Source organism: Colletotrichum fructicola (genome assembly GCF_000319635.2).
Source record: "Colletotrichum fructicola Nara gc5 chromosome Unknown KSG_Nara_v1_contig08, whole genome shotgun sequence".
NCBI classification, from domain to species: domain Eukaryota; kingdom Fungi; phylum Ascomycota; class Sordariomycetes; order Glomerellales; family Glomerellaceae; genus Colletotrichum; species Colletotrichum fructicola.
Genome location: NW_027094058.1, coordinates 3,871,186 through 3,894,711, shown reverse-complemented (window position 1 = coordinate 3,894,711; position 23,526 = coordinate 3,871,186). Strand labels below are relative to the sequence as shown.

General features: G+C 54.8%; 2 protein-coding genes across 2 annotated transcripts; both read left to right on the top strand.

The window, feature by feature from the left end:
• Positions 1-8,308: 8,308 nt before the first annotated feature.
• Positions 8,309-9,694, top strand: pac2 (cAMP-independent regulatory protein pac2; the record flags this gene model as incomplete). Its single annotated transcript, XM_032023488.1, has 1 exon — positions 8,309-9,694. One exon carries the CDS (start codon positions 8,309-8,311, stop codon positions 9,692-9,694), a length of 1,386 nt encoding a protein of 461 aa, XP_031879723.1.
• Positions 9,695-16,531: 6,837 nt separating this feature from the next.
• CGGC5_v014164 (Transposon Tf2-6 polyprotein) lies at positions 16,532-20,209 on the top strand (the record flags this gene model as incomplete). The annotated part of the gene is made up of 1 exon (XM_066153050.1): positions 16,532-20,209. One exon carries the CDS (start codon positions 16,532-16,534, stop codon positions 20,207-20,209), a length of 3,678 nt encoding a protein of 1,225 aa, XP_066007695.1.
• Between the last annotated feature and the right edge of the window lie 3,317 nt (positions 20,210-23,526).

The window sequence follows — 23,526 nt, the reverse complement described above, 5'->3', positions numbered from 1 at the left end:
ACGGACGGATAACCTGTTTGCGCAGGTGCTGTGGACTCAACATGCCCCCTGCCTGAACCTGTCAGATACAGCGGGACCAGCTTGATTGGCTATTTGGCACGAACGGCACGCGGCACGGGAAGGGTGTGGGCGGGCGCCGCATGGGATGGGGATCAGGGGAGGGGGGCTGTTACGGGCGGCCTTGGGGATAGGTCAGGTCCGGTCGACCGCAAGGATGGCAAGGATGCTTGGTATTATGGTTATCAAGTCTGGTCCCGTGGGCAAAGGCAAGGTTAGGGGCAGCCGAGCCGTTGTGAGGCTTTGCCCAGCGGGAGTGAAGATGTGGTTGATGATCGACCTTGCTGAGGTGCTTTACATCGGGGTGTTTTGATTGGATGGGGGCCGGAAAATTGGTCATGACATGATTTGCTGACGGGGGGTGGGTGAGATTGCGGGCTCGGATGGAGGTAGGTACACTTGGTGCTTATTTCGATGGGATTCTGGGCTTCTTGTTGTGTGTATGTAGGTTGTCAAGTTTTGTCGTCAGATTTATTTTTTGGTCTATGGGTCGTCGGGCGATGCAGGCTTGGTCTGGGTCGCAGGATTTGCGAAGGATGGGATGGGGGGATGGGCGCCGCCATTGGGGATGGGATGGGATGGGATGGGATGTGGGTGGGTGTCGTTCTCGGTTTATGCTTCTTCTGCGCCTCAGAGGCACATGCAGATACTGGATGGAGACAAAGGGTGAGCCGATATGATGAGCAGTCATGCCTGGAGCCTCGCTGCGGTTGGTGCGGTCTTGGTCTCAAGGTCTTGACCCATCATTGTGTGCGGTGGTTGTTCACTGGTCTGAGTCTCTCTGGTGGGTTCTTTGGCTGAGTGGCTGAGATGTCTCTCCTGTCCACGCCTGGTGTCGGAGCCAAGCATGCCCATGGACATTTTCTGAGTCAAAGTTTGGGGGGGGACTTTGATGGTTTTTGTGCAGAAAATGTCTTGAACCGGTCGCCCTGTTTCCCTTTCACTGGAGAGCAGAAAAGGTCTTCGGGGTCTTGGGACGTCCACATTAGCCTTGGTATGTGTCATTTCGCCAAGGCCGCCTCCCTTTGGGTGGCTCCCCTCCGATTGACGATGCGCCAATAGAAGATTTAGGGTTTTGGATAGTGTCCTGTCGGGAACGGGGGGAGCCTGAAGGGGGAGGCAAGGAAGGGGGGCGTGTCGACGCTATTTGGACATGGGCTGAGGGCCAGTCCAGAGCGCGAGGTTGCCTTTTCTGAAGGTGATCCGTAGAAAAGATGACATGCTAGCGGTTGCCGTTTGTAGAATAGCATTGGCAGACGACAAGACAAGCAAGTGGTAGGCGGGCGGACTTTGCCGTGTTGCATGGTACTGAGGTGCGGTGGGCTAGGTGGGATTGGATGGGTGGACGGTACGCTATCTGCGCTGCGTGTGTGCCGTTCTTTTTTACTTTTTTGTCATTAGGTGCATGGAGAACAAGGTTGAGTTGATGCTCGGCAGAACCTTGGCTTTTTCGTTCTCGGTGGGAATTTTGAGATGATGCGTGCCTTTTCCGGGATGTGGAGGAGGGATGGTTATGGATGATTTGCTGGTGATTAGGTAGAGATTGGGTGATTGTAGTCAGCAACCACCAAAGTTCCGTATTTGCACGGAGGCTGCTGCATGCCTAGGCAAGGTAGATCGGAGTCTGGGTCCGTTTCTTGGGGGGCCATCATCAACAAGCCACCCCGTCCGTATCCGAAGTTAACGGGGTTGGACGGATACGGGATACTGGATACGGGATACGTATTCGTGCTACTCGCCGTACTGCACTGCACTGCGTGCGGATAGTCGAGGTGACAAAAAAAGACACCGGCGGTTGGGGGTTGAGACTGGGCTCTTTTATTTGAGTGTGCAGACGCATGGAAAAAAGAAGCTTGTTCTTTTTCTGGAGCGGTTCCTTGTTTCGGTAGCGACGAACTGTTGCACGAGTCGGGTCTCTGAGGGCGGACGTTTCGCGCGACGACGGACGGTGGTTTGTTCTCCAGATTTCGGGTTGATGGGAGGCACACTCTATCGGCGATCGGAGTTGGTGTCCGTTTTTCTTCTTTTCTGTTTAGCGGTTCTGGGTTACAGTATCCGTTCCACGTATGCAGTAAAGGTACCCGTACCCGTTGGAGTGCTTCAGGAGAGAGAGGGGTTTGCGTGCATTGTATGCATCTCAAGTCGGGGAAATAGCGGCCTTGCAGGCAGATAGACTCACCGAAGATGGGAATGAGATGGGAATGCTGGAGCCCAGATACGGAGTGGTGAAGGTGAAAATGAAAGTGGAACCCGGCATCTCGAATACAGTGGTGGTGACGTTGTTTTTTCGTGTGGCCGCGGGAAGCACGGAACAGTTTTGGCGTTTTTCTGGAGACCATTCGCACCTTGTTTGACGGTTATTTGGTCAGCAGAATACCTTCTCCAGTGGGGCCCAGCGCCGGTGGCTTGCTCGGCCTGGCTTGGCTTGGCTGGGCTCGGCTTGGCTTGGCTTCTCATGGCTAGGATGATTTTTTGTCAAATGTCGAGTTGCGTTGGAGGGAGTTGGGGGTGAGGCTAAGAAAAAGGCAAAGGTGGCACAGTGACTGGGCGAAAGCGAGCGAGCGCGAAGACATTGGAGAGACTGAGCTGAGCTGAGCGGAGCGAGGTGCGGTGCTGAGAGCCTAGAGGTGAGCCAAGACAGAGACAGAGCCTCGGCGGCGCATCGTAATCGTTCCTTTTGCCTTGGTATGCAGTCGCCGTCGCAGTCGCAGTCGCATTGCAGTCGGTCGCATGTGGAGCAGATGAGGCAGGCAGAGGAGACTGGGAGGATATCCATCTGTCGAGTCGAGGCGTCGAGGGTCTCTCCGACTTCAGAATTGCAGCTTTTTTTCCTTTTTTGGCACCTTATTCCCAACTGTACGTAAAAAAGGCACTCGACCAAAAAAGCCCGTCCGCCTAAGCACACACCCCTGACTCGGCCGACGAACGAGAGGCATGGGACAGTCAGCAATTGAAAGGGTACGTACCGGCCTCGGACACGGAGACATGGACCTCCACTCTAAAAAAGCTTGGTGCAGCGACTGTCGAAATAAGCTTGATTTTTTTTCGAGAAGGGAGGGAAGGAACCAAACGATACGGCAGGTGTACGTACCCCCGACCGGCCGACCGTTCCTTCCCTTCCTTTCAGTCAGGTCCCTTACTCAGCACCACCTTACCAACGAGGGAGGTACCCGCCTGCTGCTGCTGCTGCTGCCTGTACCGTACTTTCCACAGGCAGGCACCTACCTACCTTAGGTAGGCTGCACCTGCTGGCAATGGCAGGCACCACTGAAATCCTCCACTTCTAGCGCTGCTTGTGGTGCCTACAGGCAGGTGCGAGTACATGCTCCTTCCTTTTAAGCTAGAAGTCCTTGCCCTGCCCGCCCGTAGATATCACCAGTCCATCAATCAAGACGAGGAAGGTGAGACTGTAAAAGTGAAAAGGTTCGAGGAAGTCGCAGGTGACATGAACTTGCCGCGCCTTCCACCCAAGCTTCAAGTGAACGGAAGATAGGTAGGTAGGTGCCTTCCATCTCGTCCGAATGGCAGCCCGTGGTTTCCCCCACCACCTCCCACATCAACACCACCACCTTCGTCTTCGTCAACCTCCCGCAGCCACTCACCTCGTCTTCCGTCATCTGCGTCCCATCGTCTCAAGTCCGTCGATTCGTCAGTCCTGCCTGCAGCGTCTGTCTCGGCATCAAGTCAAGCCTTGGCTGCTACTGCTGCTGCTTTCTTACTCGGCATCATCTACACTCTGCCTCTGACACTCTCGGGTCGGACGGTTATTACCACCTCGTGGACTTTTGCCATTTCTGCCGACCGACGGAGGGCCTGTTTGTCTGAGCTGAGCTTTTATTAATCACTCACGGCCTCCCCTCCTACAGCTTTATCCTCAGCAATCACCGTCCGCCACTCCCCGGTTTTCTCGCCCTCACCATCGTCGTGGAGATACAAGATAATCACTTATTGGGGCATCAGGGATTCTTGGCGCCACTCTCACCCCAACCACTCACTCCTTCCACTGATACCATAACCCACGATCGCAGCCGAATCGGCAGAGGGACTTTCGTCTGCCCACCGCATATACAAGATACAAGCTTAAGCGGAGCCGTTGTTCGTCAAAGACCGAGAGCGCGAGGGCCACCCAGGGGCAGAAAAAAAAACGAAGGGAAGCGAGTCGTCAGCTTCTTCCATTGTGGCAGAGACACCACGGTGGTGCAGGTGGCCAGACCACTGTGGAGGAAATCCGAGCCAAGATTGTCACTCCTCACCACTTCCAACGACTCACGCCCTGGCTTCAAGGTTGGGTTGCCAGTCCAGTGAGCACATTTTCTCGCGCCCGCCCTGAGGCACAGCACCATTTACTGCAAGGTGCAAACACGCAAACCCACGCCATCTGGATCACTCGGCACGCCAGAAACGCCAGACCCTGGGAACCAATCCTACCGCCTGAGCCTATCGATTTTAGCTTATTCCCGTGGGAGCCCCAATTCTGCCCGGACATCGCTTCAGTCTCAATTTCATCAATCTGTGCCGCTGGTCCTGCCGTGTATCCGCACCCTAATACGACAAGAGTCAAGTACGGCACGGAGAGAGACGGCCGGCTTGATTTACTGGCTGTGGCGGCCATCAAACACACAAAGTCTTTACTGCTACCACCAGTTCTCTCCTGAGCCACCCAACCGGCCGAGGCATGCAAAGAATAAGGGAGGCCTACTTGTTGCACGCACTTAATTAACAACCGCCGTCGACATACGTACGCCGGAGCCCTCGTCGTCATCATCAGCCTCACCACCGCACGCCAGTCTTTGAACCGTCTCCATTCTCCCCCAGCGCCATACCCCAAAAAAAGAACAGATCAGTCCGACTGGTCGGGACTTGGTCCGTTCTGACTCCTGGGAACACCGCGTATCCTGCGCACTATCCGAGGTAGGTAAACAGCCACCGAACGCTACACCTCTCTTTCTCTCTACACAAGACACTGCATACTTCGTCTGTTCCGTCGCCCTTGGCCCCATTCTGCCCTCCGTCTCCATCTACAGTTCCCGCCGCCGAACACCTCCCGCATCCCGAAGACGTACGCAGCCCTCTGCCCATCCGTGGCCCAGCCTGGCTCTCCCCTGAACGGTGGCTACGCCTTACGCCGATGATCAAGAACAAGCTCATTCAGGCCGCGGGAAAGTTGGGGCTTGCGTTTGACTTGGGGTGACGGGCGACGACATCAACCACACTGCACACTCAGATTCATGTTCACAATACCCACCCACCTCCCACATCCCGATGCCGACGCAGCCCTGGGATCTCAAGCATCCCAAGGAGCCCTGTACTTTGCTCTCACTCTGGAGCCCCGTGGACGTCCAGACTCTGGCAGCCCTGAGTCTGGTACGGATAGCTTACCCAAGTCCCTCGTCCCCTTCCTCACCTTAATTTTTTCCGCCGTCAATCATTGCCCACTGCATATTCCCATGTTCCCACATATTACTGTTAACATACCGATGCTGCTCCCCCGTTGCCAATCATCCCAAACTGCGCCCGTCTTGCGTCGTCATCCCTCCCGTCCACACTCCCCTACGCTAGCTAACGCTACACATGCTGACCAGTCACTTCACTTGCACAAGTGTCCTTTAAACTTGACTACTGTGGAGCTCCGGAAATCCCTAACTCTACTCTACGCAGTAATATTCCCGTCCGTTCGGCCTCTTGTTCACTCCCGTCCAACCAGCAAACCCACCGGCCACCCGTCCTAAAGCTTGTCACCACTACGGGATACATCTGCAAATACATGGCAGATACCGTTGTGACCACCATTACCACCACCACCAGCCAACCAACCAACTCTACCGCAGACACAACCGCAGCAACCAACGGCCTGTCCGCGTAAACCCAACCCGCCCCGAGGTCACATCCCAGACACGCCCAGCAGGGAACCCAAAAGCGGCATTGCGCACCCAACCTTTTCTGTCCTATGTCCCCGATCCGCCGGGCCTTGACTTGCGGCGGTATCCCTGAAGACCGTTAACTCTGTGGCCCCGTCACCCTCCCCCAGAGGCGCCAAAGAACCACCCGCCGACAGACTCGCTCTTTCGGCACTGGATCAAGCATAAAGAAGCCCACGCAATCGGCAGCTCCTGGCTCGCCGCAGCCAATCTCATCTCAACCATACACACGCAAACCGGGCCTTGTCGTTCATCTCCCGCGTGTCTTGCTCTTATAACAAGTGTCAAGATTCCCCATAATCATTCCGCGGCCTGACGCCCATCAAAATCGAGCTTTCCAGACTTTGGACGACGATCCGACACACGACATTGACGCACGCATCCACCCGCACCCACATCGCCGCCGACGCCGCCGCCATCATCGTGGTCACCTTTCCGCACTGCGGTCCCCATCCAATCCATACACCAGTCTCACCGGCAGGCATCAAACGGCACTTCATTCTGCTCACTGTGAAAGGTACGTCTGCGCTTCACGTTTCAATCATCATTACCAATCCATTTTGTCCTCTTTTGTTCTGCCCCCGTTTGACCCCATCTCGGCCCCTCTTCCCTCGGTTTGTCGTAATCAAGCTTCGTCGTCGATCAGGCGCATTGTCTCCTTGTTTGAGCTGGGCTTCCGCACCTGCGTCACCTCTTGTCTCCCTCGACTGGTCCAGTGTCACCCTCTTGCCAGCCGTCTTGAGCGACTTTGGGGGCCACAGCAGCCTTGCAGGGGCCTGTCAGCGATTGGTCCCAATGCACCAGTGGTGTTGCAAGGCATCAGCAGCAAAGGGCAGAGACGGACAGACAGAGGAGGGAGTGAGTTCACTCCAGGCTCAGCAGCAGGCGTCGTCGTCCAAAAACGCAGCACGGAGAGAGACCTGTCAAAGGCAGATCATACGTCTGAGCCGATGTATTTCCCAGTGCTTATCGGCTCGGCTGAGCATCATCACCCAGTATGCACATTTAGCACCGCACATCTCCCATATCTCCGACGACTTGATCGTCGTCCCAAGTCTATTCAGTCGTCTGGCTTCTCATCTTTATGCACATCGCCTTTTTTCCCATGGTCGGCCCAGTGTCACTCGGCCATCGGTCATCTCGGCCTCTCTACACAACCCGCTCAGGGATGGTCCAAGAGGCAATTTTAGTCGAGAGCCAATACCCCCTCGTCCCCGTCATCTTCTTCAGTGGATCGGCTGTGACGGCGCAAGTGCTGTGCGCGCAGGGTGATTCCAGAAGGAATTTTGGGTCACTCGGGTCACCTCCTCTTCTCTTGGAGAGTGGAGGTCCCAAGTCAAGTCCAAAGTCACTTTATTCCCCGCCATCCACACCCCCCCCCCCTCCTTTCCCTTCGCTTTCACACGCCCTCCCGCACCCCTCCCCCTGCCAACCCTGTCCACTCTAGTACCCTCCCTTACCCAGACTCCCCTGTCGGTAAAAGCTTGGCCTGCCTGGGGGGTGCGACTGCTAGTGTGGGCTTGCGCGTGTTGTATCAGGATATATATGGTACAGGTGCTGCTCCAGCCCAGTCAGACAGCCTCGACTCATACCCGGCACGTCTCGCAAGCCTGCTGCAAGCGCTCTTCACCAACTCCAACATCCCGTTCTCTTCTACAAGATCCACCCTTTCGAAGCTTGACGTGCGACTCAATGCGCCGCAACTCTTCACTTTATCGTGTTGTGAATAAGCTTCTGTCATCACCTCTCATCACCGCCTGCGAAACACCTTCATCCTGTCTCTGAGAGAGATCCTCGCCTTCGCCCTCACACGCCGAACCGAACCTGAGGAGCTAACCCACTCTCGCTTTGCGTCATCTAGCCTACGCAACACCGTTTCTTCACGAAGCAAGCGTTTGCCAGGAACACCTACGACCAACGCCGTCTAAACGACCGCCAGACAGCAAGCTTGGACCGTCAACCAACCTGACGAGACGTCTCACCTGTTCTTGCACTTTGTGTTGATTTCTTGGCGTGACCGCCGATACCATCAGCCTGGTCACAAGGGTTTTAACCATAGCGATTCGGTTTAACTCTGTCTTGTGGCCGCGGATTACCCGACTTTCCCATAAGGCGCACCTTGCCAGGGATCTTACGAAGTCGAGGGCAACTTGTGCCGATACCAACTCGGACCACCCCTGCCCCAAACGAACCCAGTGGGGCCGCCGTGGAGGACCACCGGAGGGTTACTTTCATCTTAAAAAGGTTCTGTCCAGCCATCACCTTCCTCCATCGAAGATTTTTGGTAGACCTACTTTTCTTTCCTCACTTCATCTTCATCACACTTCACCACAATGGAAACATATCACGGCTTTGTGCGGACACCCGCAGACGCTATCAAGCTCTTCGAGGCTTGCAGACTCGGCCTTCTCCCTCGCGTCCAGCGCAGGCTATCAGAAAAGGAACGCCAATCCATCCGATCGGGCTCAGTCTTCGTTTGGGACGAGAGGGAAGCCGGCATGAGGAGATGGACCGATGGAAAGTCGTGGAGTGCCAGCAGAGTTTCGGGCAGCTTCCTGACGTACCGCGAGATGGAGGGCAAGCGCGGTAGCGGCTTTGGCGGCGGCAGACGTGGTGCCGGCAAGACTCCCGACTCTGGTCGCGGTAGCGACGAAGACCAGGAGGACGGCGAGCCTGAGGGCTACAGATACAAGGCGGACGGTCTGATGAAGCAGTCCTTCAGCATCACCACTTCGACCGGCCAGCACCTTCACCTCATCTCCTACTATTCAAGGCCGCACCCCGGAACACCAGAGCTCCAGCAGCCCAGCACCGACCCCCAGCTGAGGCACATCACGCCCATGAAGGGCATGTACCCCGAGTCCAGCCTCCACGAGAGCAACCCGACGCCCGCCCTCACGAGAGGACCGATGATGACCCAGGCGCCCTACATGGCTCAGCAGCACCCTCAACAGCAGATGCCCGCCCAGCCTTACCCTCCTCAGTACGCCCAGCAGCAGACCGGCTACTGGCCTCCGTCGCCCGTGGCAACTCCTCCTTACAGCCACTACACCACCTCTCCCTACCCTCCTCAACAACCTCCTCAACATCACCTGCCTCCTCCGCAGGTTTCGCACGCGCCTGTACCGGCTCCTCACTACTCCCACGCGCCGCCGCCTCCTCACCACCTCTCTCCTTACGAGAGAGCTCCTCTCCCACCGCCAACGGCCCAGAAGCAGACCCTTCCGCCCTACGCTCCTCAACACCAGTCTCCGCGTCTCGCCCAGATCCAGATGCGCAGCACTTCAGAATCTCCTCGCATTTCTCACCTGCAGGCCCAAGCAGCCCAGGCCGTCATGATCGATCCCAGACTTGGCAACCGCGGTTCTCAAGGGCCCCTGCCGGGAGTTAACGCCGTTTCTGGCCCTCCCTCCACCAGCCACCCCATCACCCACACACCTCCAAACCGCACCCTGTCCGTCTCTCCTCCCAGGAGTACGCACTCGGACGCCAACGGTGTTACTCCTGCCCCGGCGAACAAGGCCAGCCTGTCGGCGCTCCTGCTGCACCCTACTCCCTCCAGCTCAGAGGCCAGCAGCGCCAACGCCATCAGCAGCGCCAACAGCTCCCCGAGAACAGCGGGTGCCATTGCCGGCTTGCCGCCGCCAATGGACCGTCCTGCGGGCATGAGCCACGACGCCAAGGCACTCCAGATGCTGGACCGCAAGTTCTGTATTTAGAAGAAGGGGAACAACGCGTGATGGACACCACTATTGCATTGTCACACTAGCCTCGATTCTTTTTTCACCTTTTCATTTTTTTTTTAGCATCGCCACGGCGTACGGGAGTCATCAGACCAGCCACTTTGGGCAGTCCATCAGGGAACCACGGATCACAGATCATGATATCGGTCTTGCGTATTTCACAAACCTCACGGGGGAGGACACTTGGGTTTTGCATCACGGACAGAAAAACGGGGGGAAGAAACGGTTCCCATCACCGGTAGTTTTTGCGTCGTCTACAGTCATTACTTGAACCAGTACATAGTTTAACAGAATTTGCCCCCAATCGCCGGTTACGACCGCAGCGGAATAGACTGGCATCACTTCAAACTACCTTTCGAGTCTCTGCTCCACAGGCGTGAACCACTTTCTCTCGTGACAAGTTTACAGTTCCCACGCCAACGGCTCTGAGATCCAATCCAGATCATGACAGCCGCCACACGTCGCAAAGCGGTTTCGAACGGGTGGTGCCACGCGAAAAGAAAACCACAATAGCGAACCTATCTGTCTTTGCCCTCGTAAAAGCTAAGGCCCCGAAACGGAGGCGAACTGACAGCGGAGTATTTCCCCCCCTCCCCCGTCGATCACTCACTTGGACCTTTTAGGCTCAATGTCGTGTTAAGCATCAACCGCGTGGCAGGGTGTACCATGAGACGAAAAACAAAAAAGTCGAGGTACGAATACTTGCCTACCTTGTGTCTGTCCCGTCATCTGTCGTTGCGGTTGCGTTGGGGACCCCCTTTTCGCCGTCTTTGTCCACCACAGGGGTTCTCCTGCATTGGGGCTCTGCCTTCGGTGGCCGAGGGATACAATTTGCGCGCGGCCGCCGTGTGGAGTTTGCCGTTCCCAGGTATGGGATGGCTTAGGTAAGGCTTTTTTTTTTTTTTTTTTTTCATAACGCCGCACAAATAAGAAGAAGGAAAAAACGGAGTGCAGGAGTTTGGGAGTGCGTACCCGAATCTGACTGCCGATAGACGCGTAGATGAAACGGCCTCGTTCGAGTGTGTGTGTGTGTGTGGATGGATGGCATTGGAGGACGGGGGAGGGTCGTGTAACGGTTGTGGTTGGTCTTTTGGGACTGTGGAGAGACGGAGGTGTTCCCATTCGGCGGTATTGGTCTGTCTGTCACCTGGGGGTGCCTATCTTTATTTTCTGTGAGGCTTCACTTCAAAACTCTTTACTTTACAGTTCGGATAGTCGTGACCTTTTTGGGGCGGGTTAAGCTTCTATACTGGCGTCGAACCTCTTGGGATATCATTTCGTGGTCTGTACCTTACTGTCCACAACGAAGTACAGGTCGCCTATTTTCCCACATTGGCGGGACGGTGGACGGGGGCTGTTCGTGGGGCATCGCGGTCTTGGCTTTGTGGGAAAATAAATGGGCGGCGCTGAGTAAGAAATTGACTTGATGGTCGTCCCCTTCAGGAACGTTCAAGTGTCGTGTTTTGTGGGGGCGATGCGATGAAGGGGGGAGGACGAGGGCAAGTTTGAACGGACGGTTTTCTGTTGCCGTTCGGGGCAGGCAAGGACATGGGCTGCGAATATGTTGACTTGTTTGGGGAGTTTGTGGGGTTCTCTCTTTGCTTGGATTTTCTTTTTCTTCTATTATATTGGAAATAGTGGACTGTTAACGGTGCTTGGCTTTTCGTTTTATTTATCGAGAGCAACGTTGGAGAGGGACTGTCTCCAGGCTCATGCGACGTTGGCTGCCATGATGTGCAGGCTACGTTCCCCCCGTTGGAAAGATCGATGGATGATATACGGCTTTATTTTGGGTTTTCTTTTGGTTGAGCCGCCCGTCCGTCCCCTTCCCCGAGCGTGCCCCTGGTCGTCGGTGAAGATCCGGAGCGGCGCTAGTCAAGCAGGATCACCGCGGCGTCTGCTTCTGTGCGATTTTAAAGGTGGTTGGCATCAATGATCGTCGACGGAGGGATGAGCAGGTTTTTTTTTGTGTTAGGTGCGTGGGGAGACATCACTGGAGAAAGAAGGTTTCCTCAACCGGCCCATGTTTTGTTACAGAGTACTAAGTAAATAGGCATGCAAAGCATACAGCGTCATCCCGTCCAGCGACGCGCGCGGGAAAAAAGATAAAGTCCGTATGTCCTGCTTAATAGGCGTCTGCTGGAAGCTTGTCACGGGTTTGGCCAGGGTTGCGGTTCTCTTACGCCTGTCACGCAAGAGAGTCAAAAAAGAAGGTTGTGTGGGAACCGTTGGCTTGGAGGGTGTTTGGACGTTACGTATGCCCGACACTGCTGATTTTGCATATGTGATGCTTACAAAAGCACTGAAATGCTATCTATACCGTTCTTGGCGGCGGCATGGGGCGACGTATGCACACACAGTCTGTCTGCCTCTCTACAGTTTTTTTTTATGGTGCTCATGTTCCAGGTGAGGCAAAGGCGGCAGGATGCAGGACGGCCAGGATTCGTATAGGCCAGCGCCGTGCCATTGGTTCCACATTTTTGATTGTGTCAGTTCGTTGTGCAATGTGGGTTTCCTTCACCCTCTGGGCGGCTCTCACCATATTTTGCGGCCTGCGTGCGTGGTAAATGTCACATACCCTTGGGGGTTGTTGGTAGGGTGGTGGTGGTTGTGTACGTATGTGTCTCGGTGAGGCGCAGCGGACCTTATTTTTACGCATATCTCGTGGCTTGAGGGTGGTTCATGTATAATTGTTGGATTATTAACTCCTGGCGAAGGTTTATTTTGCTTCCGGGCGTACGCAGTATGTATGTTGGCTGGCTCTTCCGCGGGCTAAGTTTGCAACGACTGACGTGACCAGTTCTTCAAGATCCCGCTTACTGTTCCGCGGAGTTAAGCCCGCTGCCGTGAGACTGATACCAGGGGCTGCTCGTTCGTGTCCCAGGTTTCCGTCGTGAGTGAGAGGATAAAAAAGAACCCTTGAGCGAGATGAGACCAGGCATCGCATATTTCGGCCGATATATGCACACGTAAGGCGAAATCAGTCAGTCAGTCCACTTCACGGCATGCGATAGCCATTTTCTGCCGATCTTTTTCGTTCCCTTGGTTTGCCCACAGAGTGTCACCTACGTCTAGGAGACGCCGTCAGCGTTCTGCAGTTTCATGTCCGCCTGCGTCGTCGTCGGTTGGTCCAAGCGGCCTGCAATGCAGTTCCAAGCAAACCCGCCTACGCAGGCAGCTTTCGGCGGATTGTCCGGTTAGCGTGCCGCGGACCTGGGGCGCTGGCCCTTGCGGCAGCAGGAGCTGCGTTTCTGCGTTGGGAGGTTTTGCCGATGGTGAGTGGAGGTGTTCCGATGATGTTCGGCGTGTTGGTGCCGTGATGTACGTATGTCACTAAACGACTGACGATGATGTTTTTTTTTGATCAAATGTAGCAAGGAGAAAATCGGACTGTTTGAAGTAGAGTGTTTTTGACTTGATGAACGAAATGTGTCAAACGGGTGTAGTCGTGGTGTTCTGGGCGTTAAGCAGCTGTGTGCAGCGCTGCTGTGAAGCCTTCAATTGCCGATGGACAAATGGACTTGGCGCGTCTGCCCGAGAGGTTTAGCCTGTAGTTCTGAGGCAGGCTCTTCTGGCACCTCCAGGGCATCGTCTTGGGTGGCAATGCAGCCATAATACGGCAAAATACGGCAAGGCACCCCGTCATGGACGCGCCAGCAGGTGGTTTCGTGTTCCGGGGACATGTCATGTTTGATTGAAACTACACCGCACCAAAAGTCCGTATGTCCGTCTGTCACTTAGCTGACTTCTAGACAATTGCGTATTATCGACAATGAGAGTGGTGTCGGTTTCCTAATGTCATTGTACATCGTGTGTTCTTCATGTCTTCGAGTCAGCGCGAAATCAGGCCCCTTCAGCGGACCTGACAGCCCTGGCCTGTGTCACTGTCAAGAGCACTATCCAAACATGCTAAGAGCAATGAACACGAGCAGTAGAAGGCCCAAGATACTTGCTTAACGACATACGAACAACGCTAGATCGTTTTGCCGCTCACCAGCTTAGAAGCCCGCGATCAGACGCCCGCTGAAGACACCCCTTCCAACAGACCTCCTGCCAAGTATCACTTAAACAGCACGGAGTAATCCAATGAGAGACCAGCATCGTCCTTCGGTGAACTTGTCACCTTTCTGTAAGCTCTCGATTGGATCGATATCTCCCGTGGAGACACTCAATCGGGCGTCTTCCGATGCCCCCTCTCAGGCGCCCATGAATCGGTGATGAGAGGGCGTACGACTCAACGCCAACCTCCAGGAGCAACCGTTTCGAATCCCGCATGCCATCTATCTTTGGCAGAGTAACAAGAGGAGAAAAAAAAGAGGCCCAGCGTCTCCGCGTTCTCCAGTATTCCGCATCTCGAAAAGTCCGATTGCAACTTGCCAAATACTTGGGACGGAGCCAAGTCTCCTGTCGTCAGGCTTGTTTGGAGAAAAGCGCAAGTAAAGCCGAGCTCCAACGGCCAACAGCACGGTTCAGTGGTCGCATTCCGTGGGATGGGCAGGGTGCCAGGTGCAAGGTGCGCTAGCCGCCGTGGATCTTTCGCCTGCACTCGCCCTCCTGAGACTTCGCTCAAGTCTTAGCTCTCCGGGGCCTTGCCCACCAAGCATCGTCAATTCTTGCCCCTGGGTAATCAACTGGCAACGGTGTGATGTGCCTCTGTCTGTCTCTCTTCACCCACTGACAGGCTACAGGCTGCCAGCCACCCACTGCAGACTGCCAACGCGGAGCACTGGGCTTTTACCCTTTCGTCAAAGCTTGCCTCGTTTGCGTTTTGAGTTGGGACCCTCGCCCCCGTCTGGGCGGGGATCGGCAAGGGGCGGCAGGGTAAACTTGCTTCAGATTGCAAACAGAGGACGCATTTTGGGTTGTCTTGGCGGGCCGAACGGCGCGGGTTAGACGGGCGGCAGGGAAGGATTAGGAGAGATTTACAGAATAAAGGAGGCTTGGCGGCCGATGGTCTGTCGCGAATTCTTGCCCGGTGGATTTAACCTCACTCAATTTTGCTATTCCTGTCGTATTTCATGTCCCCCTTCACTGTTGCGATGGCCTCCTCATTGGTTTCGCCAAGACAAGGGCGGATTTCCCTTTGGCTCTGCAGCTGGCAGCAGCATGCCAACCCGACGCTCACCTCTTGGAAACATTTCCAGGGGGGGCACCCCCCGGCCTACGCGTCTCTCTTGGGGGTTCGTTTCTTGGTGTAACGGGCTAGAGCCCGGCCGAGATCTCCGGCTTTGCCGGAGCAGCTACCGAGATCCGGCTCCGCCGGATCCACTATTCTGCTGTAGCACACCGCCTAGCCCCGGTCTGCATCACTGCTGCTAGGCGCCTATCCCTGTAAAGTCCTTTCCTCCTTCTTCAGCTTAGAATAGTCAATCGACGGCACCTCTACGTTGAACAAGCCTAGGGGCCAGCCCCTTACATATTCTAAGCTCGACAACAAAAGACGCTATACGAAACCTCACGAGAGCGATATGACGATTCGCTAGAGGGTAGTGCAAACGAGAAGACGCTATACGGAACCTCACGAGAGCGACACGACGATTCGCTAGAGGGTAGCGCAACGAGAAGACGCTATATGGAACCTCACGAGAGCGGCACGATGGATCCGCCAGAGGGTAGCGTAAACGACGCGATGAATGCTGAGATTGATCGCCGGATCAACGAAGCGGTCAACGCAAGCGTCCGTCCTCTTCAGGACCAGATGGCCCAGCAGACGGCCCAGATGACGCAGCTCTTGACAGCTCTGAATGGGCTTATGTCAACGGATAGAGCAACCCCTACGCCGCTTGCGAGCAGCGTAACGACCCCGTCCACAGCCGATACAACTATACAGGCAACGAGCGACGGTATAACGATGGCAGCTAGAGGGCGGAGGAAACATCAAATACCAAACCCACCAAAGTTTAGCGGCATACGTAAAGATTTCCAACGTTGGTTCCTAGAGATGAAGGGAAAGATACGAAGAGATAGGGAAGCTTTCGACTGTGATGCCGATATATTCGCATACATCTACGCAAGGCTGGAAGGCACAGCTCAAACCATGGCGTCACCCTACTACGCTCAAGGCGGAGCAGATGGAGCGGAATCCTCCGATCAGTTTATGCAATACCTTGAGACTCGCTATGGAGATCCCAATGCAGAAGCCAGGGCACTGGATAGGCTACGTACTATCCGACAGAAGGAAAACGAAAGCTTTGCTACATTCCTCCCAAAGTTTGAGAAGGAGTTAGCAGAAGGTGGAGGAGGACACTGGGCAGACGCAGTCAGAATCAACTATCTGAAAGGAGCCCTGAACTCCACTCTGCGGGACCGTCTAATTAGTGTAATCGATCCCCCGAAAACCTACCCAGAATACGCCCGGGTCCTTATGATAATAGGGTCAGGGCTAGATAGTAGGACCTACCAGGAACGTCACGAACGACGACGATACCGAGATGCCGATGGGGACACCCTCATGGCTGGAGTCAGCCGGACTAAGGAGCCCAGAAGAGCCGCAAAGTCACAGCGCTACCGCAGCGACTCTTCCTCATCAGAAGACAACATAAGGCCCCAGAAAGATAACCGTAAATGCTATAACTGCAATAAGATCGGCCATATTGCTACACGGTGCCCTAAGCCAAGACGTTCAGGGCCTAAGAAGGTCAAGAAGGTTGAGAAAGCTAAGAGGCGAGAGGAGAGCAGCGATAGTAATGCTATAGAGGAGCTAGGAAGCTCTGAAGCTGAAGAGAGCTCGGGAAAAGAGTAACTCTAACGCGAAGTCGGGCGTTAGAGGCCAAGCCTAGTGACATTACAGAATGGAAGCAGTTCAAGCATCACATGAGCAGCAAATCAGCAGTGATCACTACCCGCATACACAAGGGCACTCAAGCAGACGCCCTAGTAGACACTGGGTGCGATCTATACTCCCTTATCGACCACGACCTCGCCCGTAAGCTCCGCCTACCGGTAGTAGACCGCTCTGAGCGGCTGCTAGGCAGCTTTAGCGACGCTACAGGCGCTACAAAAGCAACAGGTGTAGTTGTCTTCAACCTAGAGCTGTGTGGTTATGATGAGAAGATCTTTGCATATACCGTACGTAGCCTTGGTGACGACCTGTTCCTAGGGAAGCCTTGGATGGAGAGGAACCGTATTCTATACGATGCCGCTGCACAACGGATACGGCATAGGAGGGGTGGCGTAGACCTACGCTTAAAAGGCGAAGAAGAACCAGATCGAGTAAGGGAGATCAGAGCCGCGCGTCTCCTTCCAGGAGCTCCTTTCACTGCACTCTATAGGAGAGCACAACGAGACACCAAACGAACTGCAGGATACGAAGTCCGAGCCATCAGCCTAGCAGATATACAGAAGGCCCTTACGAAGAAGACTGAGAAGGCAGATCTAAAGGCCCTCCTTCCGCCAGCTATACTAGCTGAGTTCCACAAGCTGTTCCAACCTGACGAAGCCGCCAACCTTCCACCACATCGTCCTGGGGTCGACCATAAGATCCCTATCAAACAGGATAGTAGTGGTAATGAGACTGTACTACCATGGGGGCCGCTCTATAGCATGTCACGAGAAGAACTCCTCGTCCTCCGTAAGACCCTACGAGACCTACTGGATAAAGGCTTTATCCGCGCCAGCAGCTCAGAGGCATCAGCACCAGTACTGTTCGTACGTAAACCAGGGGGAGGGATACGCTTTTGTGTTGACTACCGCGCCCTTAATGAACTCACTAAGCGCGACCGATACCCTCTCCCCTTAATCCAAGAGACACTACGCACTGTTAGTGCTGCTAAGTGGTTCACGAAACTGGATGTGGTTGCAGCGTTCCATAAGATACGAATTGCTGAAGGAGAGGAGCATAAGACGGCCTTCAGGACAAGATATGGGCTATTCGAATGGCTAGTTGTACCCTTTGGGCTTACAGGAGCCCCCGCTACATTTCAACGATATATCAACGGAGTGCTTCGAGAGTACCTAGACGATTTCGCTACGGCATATATGGACGACGTACTGATCTACTCAAACGGCTCACGGCAAGACCACGAAGCAAAGGTTAAGCTAGTACTACGGAAGCTTGCTCTTGCAGGGCTCCGGCTAGACCCTCATAAGTGTGCGTTCTCTGTGAAGACAGTCAAGTACCTAGGGTTCATTATCACCGCAGGAGTAGGCATCTCCTGCGATCCTGAGAAGCTGAAGGCAATCAAGGAATGGGCTGCGCCAAAGACGGTTAAGGGAGTTAGAAGCTTCCTAGGGTTTGCAAACTACTATCGGATCTTCATCCCAGCATACTCAGAGATTGCTGGACCCCTTATATCTCTTACAAAGAAGGGCGTCCTATTCCACTGGGGTAAAGAGCAGGAAGTAGCATTCCAGGAGCTTAAGAGGATCTTTGCAGCCAAGCCTATCCTACATCAACTAGACCCTGAGCGTACAACCTACGTTGAGGCTGACTGCTCAGGCTTCGCCCTTGGAGGAGTACTGTCACAAGAAGATGAGCATGGGAGACGTCACGCAGTAGCATACCACTCGCAGCGGCTGAATGCCGCCCAGTTCAACTACCCAATCCACGATAAGGAGATGCTAGCTATTATTAGCTGCCTACGAGCATGGAGAGCGGAACTGCAGAGCGTCAATAAGTTCAAGGTTCTATCTGATCATAAGAACCTGAAGTACTTCATGACAAAGCAGAGGCTCACAGAACGACAAAGCCGATGGGCAGAGGAGCTGTCTCAGTACAACTTCGAGATACAGTACCGGCCAGGAAGTGAAGCAGTAGTGCCAGACGCACTCTCTAGACGCGAACAAGACGTACCTACGTCTCTAGAGGACGAGCGCGAACAAGGCCGGATTCTCCAGCTTCTTCCCGAAGTAGCCCTTACCTCAACGCGTACACGACGCGTAGAGGCAGCCCCATCAGTGCTTGTGTTCACCGACGATAAGGAACTACAGCAACTCTGGGACCAGACCCAAGGGCAAGACCAAGTCTACCAGCAGGCATATAATGCTGTGAAACAACGAGAAAGAAGCTTCCCTCCTAGCCTCAAGCTAAAGGTCCAGATTGCTGAGTGTGAGATCGATAATGGCAACCGACTACTATTCAGAGACCGGATCTGGGTACCAGGTAGCGAAGACCTAGATAGCGAGGCGAACACACTACGTACTCGTATCGTTCAAAGCAGCCACGACTCAGTACTTAGTGGCCACCCTGGTAGAGATAATACCCTCGCGTTAGTCAGTAGGCGCTTCTACTGGCCTGGCCAGTCACAGCTAGTACGACGCTTCTGCCGCAATTGCGATGGCTGCGGGCGAAGCCACATCTGGAGAGAGCATCGAAAAGGACTTCTGAAACCTCTACCAATACCGCAGCGTATACGAAGCGACCTCGCTATGGATTTCATTACCGACCTTCCCCTTACGGATAAGGGTGAGCGATACCTTTGGGTAATTATCGACCGGCTAGGAAAAGGCGTAACCCTTGAAGCTATGGAAAGTATGGAAGCTGAAGCCTGCGCTGAACGATTCCTGAGCTGCCACTTCCGCTTCCACGGCGTCCCTACTTCAATCGTGAGCGACAGAGGAAGCAACTGGACGAGCCGCTTCTGGCGGCAATTCTGCAAGCTTTTAGGAATAGAACAGCGGCTCAGTACTGCCTATCACCCACAGACTGATGGCGGCCCAGAAAGGATGAACCAAGAGATCCAGGCCTACCTACGCAATTACATTACCTACTCGCAGAAGGATTGGGCGAATAACCTCCCAGCAGCTCAACTAGCGCTCTGCAGCCGCGATAGCAGCGCTATAGGCATGAGCAGCTTCTTCTTAGAACACGGATACCACCCAGAGCCTGTCCGGGTTCAAGAGGCAGACCCAGAAGACCATGGGGGCCGTCGCGAGGACCTGGCACGCAAGTTGGTAACAAGGCTCCAGGACGTGATGGATATGGCACGGTCGACCCTTGCCTCAACGCAGCAACGCTATGAGGAGCTGGCTAACAGGAAGCGCCAGCCTACGGAGAGACTAGAAGCAGGCGACAAAGTCTGGCTTCACATGGGCCACTACAGGTCTCCTAGGCCATGCAAGAAACTGGATTGGTTGCACCATAAGTATACCGTTACGAAGGTTATCTCACCATACGTGGTAGAGCTTAACGTGCCAACGGCTATATACCCACGCTTCCACGTGGATACCCTGAAGCGTGCAGGTAACGACCCTTTACCTGGGCAAACGCTAGACGACGAGCAGCCGCCCCCAATTATAGATGACGAAGGCGAGGAGACCTGGAATGTAGAGAGTATCGACGCCGCCGCCTGGAAGCGTCGAGGGCGTGGGAGACGCCGTGAAGTGCTGGTTAAGTGGGAAGGATACGCAGAGAGAACCTGGGAGCCTATCGAGACGCTCCAGGGGACGGAAGCGATGGAGGCTTACGAACAACGTTACGGCCCTGCGATGAAGCACGACGGAGACCCAGCTCTAGCGCCACGGACGCGCCGCCGGAGGGGAGCGGGGAGGTAATGTAACGGGCTAGAGCCCGGCCGAGATCTCCGGCTTTGCCGGAGCAGCTACCGAGATCCGGCTCCGCCGGATCCACTATTCTGCTGTAGCACACCGCCTAGCCCCGGTCTGCATCACTGCTGCTAGGCGCCTATCCCTGTAAAGTCCTTTCCTCCTTCTTCAGCTTAGAATAGTCAATCGACGGCACCTCTACGTTGAACAAGCCTAGGGGCCAGCCCCTTACACTTGGTATCTGTTTGACCAGTGGTCAGCTGCGGTTTGTGATAGACACTCGGTAGGCGCTGGGCCAAGACTCGTAATTGCAGACTCGTTTCCATCGATTCCTATTGAAGGATTGAGAGCGTACGTTGGGATGCCAAGTCTTGATTTGCGGTTTCATCGCCCTTGACGGGTGAGTCTATTCAAAGCTTCGCCCCGAAATATGGACCTGTCTTTTTGAGGTTGTAGAGACACACCTGTCATTGCATTCTTGACATACGTCTGGATCGGCTGTCACGATACGTACAGAGTACACTCCGTCGACCGTCCAACCCCGTTCAACGACGAGATATCCATCGAAGCGCCACATAACGGCGCTTCGTTGCTCAAGCTGGTACTTCTCCCAACCCTCAAATCCTTCTAGCGAGAGTGGCCACTGTATGTATCATTGAGACGTAAACCCTTGAACGGCACACTGCCGCATTTCTTACTCTATGAGGAAATACAGTGGAGAATTGGAGCGCTGCAAGATGCAAGAAGCGAGAAAAACGCGAGCGGTTGGAGCTGCGAGAAGGACCAATCCTCCCGTTACGGCCTCCCCAATTATTCCCACAAAAAATGGTGACTGGAATTTGGGCGTTCCACTCGGTAGACGGGAGACGGATACAAACGGAGGGACGCGAGGAGGGAGTGGTTGGAATTGAATGAAGCCAGCAACGACGCACTGGCGCAGGCGTCGCATCCCCGGCGGGACGCCATCAGCACCGGGGGGACACGCAAGCCTTGGGGAATTGCAGGTTCGAGCCCGTCGACATGGTAATCTAAGTGTTTCTGGTCCCATGGGTTGTGAGTTATGACGGAGCTGGGCGTGTGCAGCCGCGGGCGAGGGAGGCAACGGCCTTCGAGAGTGCGTTTTTTGGTGGGAGGCTCCGCTAAAGAAGCGTGAGATCTTGACAGCATGGATCAGAGAGCCAAATGAGTGCAGAGGGCAGGTTGAGCCGAGGAGGGTTAAGCTTGAGGGCCACGACCCAGGTGATGGGATCGCAGTTCGTTTCGAGTTGGCCCTGGGTCCTGGTCGTGCGTGGTCCCATTTCCCACCTACCATCGAGCGATTGTCCATTCCGCCGCCTCGGAAAGGTGCCTCGGAAAGAATGCCACTTTTTCTGTCCCCTTACGACAGACGTTAGCACAACATCTTTGAGCCGTGAATGCCCGCTGTAGGTAAGATTCGGGGATGTGAAGATACAGGAGGCTCCCCCGAAATGAGGTGGACGCGAGGGATGACGGCAGACGCGGCGAGTTTGCACAGCCTCAACTCCCCTATCTTCCTTGGGCGCTCCCCGGCTTGAACGGATTTAAACCACGTGGGACTGAAGGGCGCGATGTGCCGCTACGCAGGGGAAATAAACAAGTTGCAATATACTCATTTCCATATTCGAGATTTTCCTGTCCACTTCGTCCGTCATCTTCGGGGCCGATGGGTTTGGAGCAGGATGCGAAGCCGTGGCCCAGCTGGACTAGGACGCCGGAAAACCCGGTTTAGTGGGAACTCAATGGAGCCCTTAAGGAGGTCTGGGACGCTGCCTCCATCCACTTTCACCTGGTGTTCGTCAGCGATAGCCATGCCAAGGCGTGACATGTCCCATCAGCGAACCAATGTCTGTGTTTGGATATCACCTCCAACCCAACGGTTGCAGAGGTGGACACAGCAGCCTCGCTGGTCGGCGCGGACGCGGCGCCGGACAAGTCGTCTCGGGCCGGTGGGGGTGGGTACTCAGGTGGCTCGATCATGGCCCCAGAACGGCGCCGGACTCGTCGACTTTGGAGCTTACGCGCGTCTTGTCAGATTCCCGGCTGGCAGTAGTGGCCCAAATCTCACTACGTCGCTAGTTCGATAGGTTAATCGAACAAATACGGGGGGGAGGCGAAGAGACTTGACGCAGGGGAAGATCCCTTAGGCCCCCATGTTCACGCATTTCTTTTGGGGCCGAGATGCTCGGCGCCAAACGCATCTAATTCAATCTGCCTCGGAGTTTTCACTCTTGTATGGTTCTGCCCGCGCAAGCCGTGGAGACGCTGCACTTGCAGCTGGGTAAGGTTCACTTCCGCGCGGCCCCCAATCTACGCTCACCCCCTGCGAACCCGCAGGTGGTACAAAGGAGATGGATGGTCCGTTTGGGTTCTTTTGATGGCTGGGAACACACCAGACGCTGGGATGGCATCCCATGTCGATGCGGGTGATTTTTAAAGTGCCGCGCAAGTTGCCCAAAGGGCATGAATTCGCGAAGCCAAATTCTGGGGGTTAAAGGGAGAGCCAAAAATAGAGGGCATGTCTAGACGAGACAGTTCGCGTTGCCGGTGTCGCGTGTGTATCTCTGTATCTTGCTGGTGTGTGCTCGCCTCGCGTCGCAAGGACGTTGGGGACAGGGAACGTCGGGAAGGTGGGAGGGAGTGCCTCTAAGAAACAAGAAGGGAAAAAAAGCTAAAACAATTTAAGGTGGTTGTGGTATTGCCTTTCTGCGTCATCAGATGGGACGGGAGTTGGGAGGCGGAATTTTCTGAGACGACCGTTGTTCGGCACAGGCTTCCCAACATGGGTCTGCTCCTCGACCGGGTGCGCAGGAGGGGGCTGTTCGGTGCGAGTGATCCGAAGATGGTGGTGCCAAAGGTTTTTGAGGTTAACCTTGCGTTTTTTCGACCGTAGTACAGAACATTTGAGCATAGACTTTCTGGGCTAATTATCAGGCTTTAGCCTATGTCGGCCTAAAGTTGCGCGAACCATCACCTTGTTTCGATGAGAGTTTCCGTCTGGAGGAAACACGCAATGAACGCACAGAGACACACAGCCGCAGCACGCACGCTCAGCGACAGCAGCAGCAGCGGTTCGGTTCGGTTCGTATTTACGAATAGGCACCCATCTGCTGGATTAGGTTCCCGTCAAGGTTAAGTCTTTAGTTTAGTTGGCAGTCTTCGTCATCGATCTCGCAGTCGCGCCTAAGCTTCAAGGTTACGAGCTTAACTAACGAAAGGCTCGCGTGGGAGCTCAACTTTACAAGCGATGGGGGAAGATGGTGTTCGCAGCCCGCGGCGGCCGCAGGCAGGTCCAACCGGCCAGTGGG